This window comes from Schistocerca piceifrons, chromosome 1 (assembly GCF_021461385.2).
Source record: "Schistocerca piceifrons isolate TAMUIC-IGC-003096 chromosome 1, iqSchPice1.1, whole genome shotgun sequence".
NCBI classification, from domain to species: domain Eukaryota; kingdom Metazoa; phylum Arthropoda; class Insecta; order Orthoptera; family Acrididae; genus Schistocerca; species Schistocerca piceifrons.
Window position 1 is genome coordinate 1112599781 of NC_060138.1, and position 8808 is coordinate 1112608588.

General features: G+C 44.1%; 1 protein-coding gene across 1 annotated transcript in view; it reads left to right on the forward strand.

Moving 5' to 3' along the window:
- LOC124777035 (mediator of RNA polymerase II transcription subunit 15) overlaps positions 1-8622 on the forward strand; it is a 521147-nt gene extending 512525 nt beyond the window's left edge. The window contains exon 3 of the mRNA XM_047252301.1: positions 5997-8622. Within this exon, the coding sequence (XP_047108257.1) occupies positions 5997-6437 (441 nt within the window). The 3' untranslated portion in view covers positions 6438-8622. The remainder of the gene's footprint in view (positions 1-5996) is intronic.
- The last annotated feature ends 186 nt before the right edge of the window (positions 8623-8808 follow it).

An 8808-nucleotide genomic window follows, 5' to 3' on the forward strand; every position in this document is an offset into this window, starting at 1 on the left:
GTTTGCATGACTGTCACGGTAGATGAATAAAATTAAAGCATTGACCGTGTCGGAAATATTGTTTAAGTGTATTTAATTTTTCATGATATGTCAGGAGCGTTCACTTGTTCTTGTGATGCCTGCATGCTTAGCGAGAAGTCGACCTATGAAAAATTTCACTTCTTAGAAAAGAAAATGAAACATTGCTGGTAAAAAATTGTTCTAATTGAGTGTATCACTGATTTCAGTGAAACGTTCTCACCTCGCAGCTTTGGGCTAAAGCTCCCGTAAATCACAAGGCTGCGTCACGTTTTCAAGTCTTAAAGAAGGGGTTTGCTCTTAGTTATTGATGGGGTTTACACTGTCAAAAGATTATGTAGCGCGCGCGCGCGCGCGTGTGTGTGTGTGTGTGTGTGTGTGTGTGTGTGTGTGTGTGTGTGTGTGTGTGTGTGATGACATGACAAATGAGTGTTTGAGGAACAATTGCGCAAACTGATATTCGTGGTTGCGCTCGTTGACATCCTTCTTTTTTCTGTCGATGCCCCTGAAGCAATGATGGATTACCTGCATGCACCTATGATGATACGTGAGCCATAGAGTGACGTGGCAACTACACATTTGGAATCGGGGGAAGCTGACTGTATTACACAAACTAAAAGGCAGAGGCGCCTAGATTTTTTTCTTCTGTGTGTTACTGGTCATATTCCTGTTTTCGCTAGTTTGGTTCATGCCGCACCGTTAACAGCCCACGTCCGTGGCAGATCTGACAACTCTCAGTTCGCTTCCAGACGCTTTACAGTACAGGGCTGACCGCTGACAGTGCCGTCAGGTGAAACAGAAGGGAGGGGAAAAGGGTCTCCTTCGTTCCATTTCAGTCCAGAAGTATGTACTTGCACATATTCAGTTGTTCAAATGATTGATGTACACCGATGAGGACCTTGAGGAATGAGTATAAAGCTGGTATAGTATGTTCAAAATCTTTGAAAATGGCGATTTTTTCGGGTAAAATCGAATTTTCGTGCTGAAACAAGAAAAGAAAAAATAAATAAACAGCGTTGTATTTAAAAAAGGGACTCGTGACGTATCAGGCTTTCTCCGCGTTGTTGATTAATAGTGTGGTTCGAGGTGTTTTACCGAGTTGTTGCCATTTTGCGCTGTACATAAATATCCGATCCGTTCAGCGGGATACAGTGGCCTCTGGGCAGCATATCGCATTTCCCCCGTCTTTGCGTTCTCGGAAGGTTTCTTCTCGCGGAGAAGTTGAGCCTCGAGTGCAGGGACAATAAGCTCCGGTGGTAAACATATTTACTGTCTCTGCACAATGAGAGCCGTAATACCTTTGCCGGGGTGTCGGGTACAAAACCCGCCGCTCCATTCGTGCTTGCACAATAAAGTGGCGCGCTGTTGTGCGCCTCTGGAAGCTGGGAATTGTGCGTGTGGTGTCGATGTTGCCCTCCGTTACGATTTCCGCCTTCCAGTCGCTGTAGGTGAGAGCGCACAAACTCTTTTCGGTGAGAGGGGCCTCGAAATCCAGAATAGTGACGGCCCTGCCGAAATCCCCTAGAGGGCGAGGCAGAACGTCGACGAAGTGTCCAGCCGTGTGAAATTAAGTTAAACGCTGCGCAATGGTAAACGGTTGACACAGACTTGTTTTCACGATGACAGTCTCCGAGAAGAGGTCAGTGACTGTTTAAATGACGTGCGATCCGAGAGTGCAGCCGCCGCCGCCGACACGGGCTGCAGCTTGTAGAGTCAGTGTCTGCAGCTTGTAGAGTCAGTGTCGACAGCCGCGGCGGTTGAAGGCACTAGACTGGCATTTGCGTGTAGCTGGTTTAAAATCCCTGTCCAGCCGTTCAGACTCAGCTTTTCCGTAGTTAACGCGAATGCTGGGATGACTGCTTTGAAAAGGCTACGGGACATGTCATTCCACGCCCTTGCCCAATCCGGTATGGCGCTCCTCTCACTGTAATGATTTCTGTGGCGAAGGGACGTTAAGCCCTGATCTTATTTTGTTCCGTCACGGAAATTCTCGTTAGTTAAATGATTTTGGGGACGGAATTGAAGCAGACCCCGTGCACGCGCTGGTGTCATTTAACAGCTGCTACGTTTTCTCGGGGCAAGTTCGCATGCAGAGCGAAGCTGAGAAATAACGAGGAAACATGTTCCGTTCCAATGAAATTGCGAGAACACTTTTCACTTCGCTCCAGGAAGACGTGAAAAATGTGGAAACTACAGTAGAAACGTGACCCCCGTGTCCGTGCTCGCTTTCAGTCATCTGCAGAAAGTTACGGTAATATTTGTTGCACTTAGTAAATACTACGCTTGACGATTTATTCAAAATTAATCGTAAAATTTATTAAGATTACTTAAAATGCAGTGCGCTTACAAGAGTAGTGCCGCAGCTTGACAGGGTAAAACGGAATAAAAATTTTGTAAAACAAAACAGAGATGTCTGTTCTGCCACCCATCGATGTTATTTATTTGTGAAACGCAGCATTTGTGCACAGACCGCACAAAGCTGTTGCCAGAGGGGTCGCAAGAGTCTTACATTAGCACAAGCAGTACTTACCCTGCCGTCTTCCCCAAGATACAAGATACTGCGTTGTCGTACGGTCTTTCCTTAATCGTCAGTAAAGTGCGCATGCACACAAAGTGTCTGTCTGTTGGCTTCTGTCTCGGGTTCTTCGTCCGGCGTCTCTTGGATGACTTTTTGACTTTTCTCGATCACGAATGGTTGGCATTGTCAAAGCTTCAATCTCCATTACAGTACTTCAGATTTACACTGAAAAATAAGCTGTAGCGTGTCCACGTGTTGCATTCTGCTGCGCCGAAATCACTTAACTGACACTACACATTTCCACATCCACATCGAGAAAGGGAATTTCTATTTTTGGAATATTACCATGTAAGTACTGTGCGTATTAACGTATATTACTTCAAATAGGTATTTGGCTTTTGGTCAAACGATAGCAAGTAAGGACTTAGGTAATTGGATTAATCTCTATTTTAGAGTACGTGTGTACAAAACTTACCCACATGATGCCTTTCCAAAACTGCTGCCATTTACCTGCGGAGAGTTAGAAAGGAGATGTTGGTGGTTACTCGAGCTGCGTCGATCTCTTTCAGGTTCGTTGTTTGTTCGCTGGTTTTATATCCTGTGGGATTACCCGTGAAGACAATACATTTCGGATGTAAGATTAGCATTCTGCACTGTACGAGCCACCTTCAAGTGACTGATGACAGCGGACGGCCACCGCTCCGCAGAAAGGTTTTCCTTTCCCCAAACATGCCTTCATTTACATACTTGGGTACAAACGGTGCCACACTGGACTGTTAGGCTCGTGGTATAGCCCACTGTCACTCGCTTTTGGTTTCCCGAAACCACTAGATTTGCGTCTGTCTTTCAGTCTTTCACGTTTGTGACCAGATCTGACAGTTCCCGCCTGCAGTCTTAAAAGTTCAGTAAGTTCAGTGCAGTTGTAGACGGGAAGTTTTACTACTGCAGATAAATCACTAGTGATCGTGGTAGATGGAGACCCGACGGAAGATCACCTCCTGTCGCGTTGCTCGTAGTGACAGAACATAATTGTTTGTAGCAGAAGCGTCGGGCGATCGCATTTTTTTTCTCTCTTGACGTGTCTTTATTGCTGCTAGGGCGGCAGTGTGTGGCGATGACTGGCAGCGGTTGAATATGTCCACGCACCGTAAGACAGTCTGTATTTTGTGCCTGTGCCGGTATTTATTTACCCGCTGGCTGTCAGCGGTGTGCACGCGGCTTGCGGACGGAAGCGTGGCAACAGCGGAGTGCTTGCGCTTTTTCTGTATTTGTTTGGCTCTGAAGGTCAGCGAGTTGCCCAGCTGATAGCAAGGCGAGCTTCACGCTGACCGTCATAAGTGTTGGCACCTCATTCCGTCCCCTGTCCTATCGTCTGCCGCAAGGTGTGCTCGTGTCAGCTATGACCGGTTCTCGCGTTTTTCCTCTTAGCGTGTGTGTGTGTGTGTGTGTGTGTGTGTGTGTGTGTGTTTTGGGGGGGGGGGGGAGAGAGAGAGAGATTGCCAAAATAACGAATACCTTTTTCTATAAAAAGATGTGGCGCGATGTGACTGTTTTCACTGTGTATGAGCTGTACGTCGGTCATTTTTACAATTGTTTTGTCAGCAGAGGATTCAGTGGGAATGATTGTATAATTTAATTTTTTTCCTGTTTGGACGAATCTATAAGTAAAAATTGAAGTAATTTCAGCATATGTGAGATGGCAATAAGGAAGTAGCTGAGAACACATTCCGTAACTCTCCTAATTTGTTGTTAATCTGGCTTTTATAATCAAGAACTTTGTCACATGGTTATTACTTAAAATGGCTCTGAGCACTATGGGATTTAACGTCTGAGGTCATCAGTCCCCTTAAACTTAGAACTACTTAAACCTAAGGACATTACACACATCCATGGCCGAGGGCAGGATTCGAACCTGCGACCGTAGCGGTCGCTTGGTTCCAGACTGAAGAACCTAGAACCGCTCGGCCTCTGCGTCCGGCTGGTTATTACTGCCGCCGGGTTTTGAAGACACTCGTTGTAAGTCATCGATTTGTCCGACACTTTTTTCACGAGCATATCAGTTCGCGTCATTTATGTTCGTGCACAGTTTCTAAGATGCTGCGTTCTCTTATGAAATTACGTCCTTTGAGTGACGCCTGTCACACTGATTGATGCTTCGGTAGTTAGGTTTATCGACACAAGTATTAAGGCGGGAATTGGCCAAGCGATACAGTCGCGAGTAAAATCCAAGAACCGAACGAAATAATTGGCTGGTGCGTAGCATCCAACTGAGTTTAGGACGGTAATGAAGCATCCTTGAGGTACACTTTTCCTTCCTCCGCTTACTGCGTACCCGTGACATACACACGTTTTATCTGTTTGGTTACAGATTCTTTTCCGAAGCCGTATCAGTCGGACGTTCGTAATAGATGTATTACGAACTCGCTGACGATGACAAAAGTAGTCCGAACGTGGCCGAAACTTGTTACGAATATACCTCCTGTGAAACTTTGCAACTTGTCCGAGGTACGACGAATAAACGAAGGAACGTATGGGAAGCGCTGAGGCGAGGCGCCAGCGGCGTGAGTGTAATATAGGGTGGCGGGTGGAGTGGAGTGCGAGTGTCGCCTTATCAGCAGCACCATCCGGCCGCCTTCTCCGCCAGCTGCGAGCGTATTGTTTGTCGCCGCTCGAGGGTGGGGGGGGGGGGGGCCGATACGGCTGCGCATATATGTGCGAGCGGCGGACGCGGCCCGCAGTTAGTTAGCCAGTCAGTCAGTCAGCCGGCCGAGATGCTTCAGCGCGACGCGCCTTCCGCTTCCAGCAGGACGCTGGCCCGCCGGTCTTCCGAGTCACTGCTGTACGAGGTGCACCAGCGCGGTCAGCCCAGGCCCTGCTACGTCATCGTCCCAGACACAGAGGTGCGCTCTCCTCCTCGCCCCTTGACTCTGTCTGTGGCGCTGGCCGCTTCTCTCTCTCTCTCTCTCTCTCTCTCTCTCTCCTCTCTCTCTCTCTCACCCACTGCTCATTCCGCCTAGGGAGACGAGCCATTCGTCGAACCGAAGCTGCTCCCGTCTCTATCTCATCAAAATGGAGATTTATTGGTATTTAACATTCGCTACATTCGATCGTGCAGGTTGTTGCTGCTGTCATTGTGGATGCTTATCTGGCAAACTGGTAAAACATTTGTCTCTTGGGAGAAAATGAGTGACCGCATTTGTAGCTCAATATTTACCACCAAATATGATATTTTCTATTCTTACTTTGACATTTACCTGTGTACCTAATATTTGTCACACGTACCTTCAAAATTGAGTGTCGAGTGTTTCGCTGATGACTAATTCGTTCGGTGCCTCTCGTGTTATTACAGATTTTACTATTTTATTAACGTTTCATTAATTGTAGGGTCAAATGTAGTGTTTTTCACACGCAGTGGTGAGCTGTGACTCTTTTTGTAACACTGCCTTTTTTTACTTTACAGGATCTCGTGAAAAGCCACCTCATGTTCGCAGTGAGGGAGGAAGTCGAAGTACTGAAGGAACGTATCGCAGAGCTCATGGACCGAATCTGTCAGCTCGAGACGGAAAACACGATCCTGAAAGCGCACGCCTCTCAGGAAGCCCTGGCGCAGTTGGGCCTAAATAATCAGGGCCAGCAACAGCAACAAACTCCGTCTCAGCAGCAGCAGCAGCAGCAGCTACAACAGCAGCAGCAGCAGCAGCAGCAGCTACACCAGCAGCAGCAGCAACAGCAGCAGCAGCAACAACAACAGCAGCAGCAGCAATTGCAACAGCAACAACTCCAACAGCAGCAGCAGCAGCTGCAGCAACATCAGCAGTTGCAACAACAGTCGTCAGTGCAGCCACAGCAGCAACCTCAGCAACAGCTGCAGGGAAAGGCACTGAATGGCACTCTCCCGTAAGTGTATCCTAAACCCCACTGTGGTATTCTTGTTCCCACACACTAGTCAGCTGGGAGCTGGCAAAAAGGGCAAAGACTTTATGCTTATTGCAGTTCTCCTCAGCCTGTCAGCTTGCAGTGATACTGCTCCACTGTTTGTGTAAATCTGAAGATGCTCGTTACTTTGATTGTTTTAGTTAATATATGTAATGTCAAGTTTTCCAAGTATTACTGTACTGTTGAAACGACAGGGAACCTGGTTGCTAAGAAATGGAGCACTCACGCTAGTAGATATCCCGTACCATACGTACTGCAAAACTTGTGGGTATCTTCTGTCTGCCTTTCTTTCCTCTGAAAGAGTGTGTGTGTGTGTGTGTGTGTGTGTGTGTGTGTGTGTGTGTGGACACGCAGGTGTGTGCACATAATAGAATCTCAGTTTCTGTTTAAACAGTTATTTAAGGAAGGACTGTGGTGCTGCCATTATGTATGAAGTGATTGGTTTGGAGACAGGAAAGAAGACTGTTTTATACTAGGCATTTTATGTAAATTAGTGAGATGCAGAAATTAATGTCTCGGAAAGGTACACGAAAGGAGTGTATTACGTGTTTGAAAGAGTATTGCTGCGTTCACTTCGAGAAACTGGCTGTTAGTAGATGTGTAATAGTCTCTCTGTTGAATCTATCAACTGCTAAAAATGTCCACTGTTTTATGGGTTGAGTAAGTGTTGTGTATTTTGGATGTTAAGTTTTCATGTTTATGGATTTTTCCTGAAGAAAATAACATAGCTTTGGTGGTGTTGAAAGAATTTTACTGAAATGTGGTCCGAATGTAGAAACCACATGACTTCAAAGATGATATTCTGTCAGCTCAGATTTCATTTCAGAACAACAGTAGTTGCAATGTAACTGGAATGGAGTGAGAATTGCATTGAACCCTCATACAGAGTTTAAAAAATTAGTACATGCTTTTGCCCCACAATTATGCTAACTTGAAACACTATTGTATATTTATGGAGGGAATGTCACTATGGCTGTGCTAATAAGATAATTAATTTTTTAATGGTTCTCGTGTAAATATTGTAGTGTCGAACAGTGTAAATCCCGCCCTCCATATAGTATATTGTTAGTGGTACATTTTGTATAATTGAGTTAGGATAATTCGTTTTCTTCAAGCGTGTAAGCACTAACTGCTCAAGAAATGTTAAAGTTTAATTCACCAAAATGTTGTTGAAGCAAGAAGTTACAGAAGCAGAATTGATTACTTACTGCAGTTAATGCAACTAACGACACCTAATACAATATAAATCCTAAATTTTCTACTGTTTATAGGACACAAAAGTTTTGCGGCATATCACATTGTAATTCTAATGCGTACTTTTAGAAGTAAAATAAAAAAAATTTAAAAAAATATAATTTCTATCTGCCACATACTATTCTGTCTGGTGGAGCACATAGAAGAGGTTTCTTATAATTAATTATGATTGTTTGACACATTCTAACCATAGTTTTTCCAAGTGAGGTTTGCCTTATACAGTGCTGCTTATGGTTGCTTTATTGAGCTCCACAAAATGTGATTTAATGACTTTAATGCGAAATACTTGCTTTCAAAATAGTAGAAATTTGTAATTTTTGATTGAGCAAACACTGTAAGTTACAGTAACTGAAAAATGACTTCTCATTATGCCTCTGAAAACTCCTAAGAACCATTCTCCGAAGCAGTGCAGTACTTATTCACGATTATTAAGAAATGTGTGACATTATTTGCCATGTACACGGTTTTATTTGACAATGAAAATTCAACAGTAACAATAACGAAAATCACTAACAGTCTTAATCAATGTAAAAAAAATGCTAGTGTCTTATAGAGTGAGACGTATATTTTAAAAAAAAGTGATTTTTAATTGTACAGTGTGACTGTGTACAGATGACTGTTCGAGGCCAGCTGTGGACTGTTGCTGGGCCTTAGTGTGTTTTGTAATTAGTGTCAGTTGTTACATGTTAAGTTATCATGCATTGGAAGTATTGGAAGACAGATGCTTTATCTTCTTTGTGGCAACATATACAAATGTATTTCTGTATATATACTTTTATTCAGCTACTTTTGTCAACTGGCGATAAAACTGATTTGAGCAAAACAATGCTTGAGACATGGTTCCTTATTATTATTGTCAGCTTGATTATTAATAAAAAATCTTTAAATAAATTTCATTTGATTGTTTTTCAATTTTTGTTTTCATATACCTTTTGTTGTCATCACTGCCCCAAGTTACAGTAGTTTATTGTTACCTGATCAACACCCAAGCTTTATGAGGGGCACACTGCAACATACCTCTCCTCTCTCCTTCAAAAGTAAGTTAAAATTGTTTGACTAATGTGTTGTTTGCTTTCAAAGTT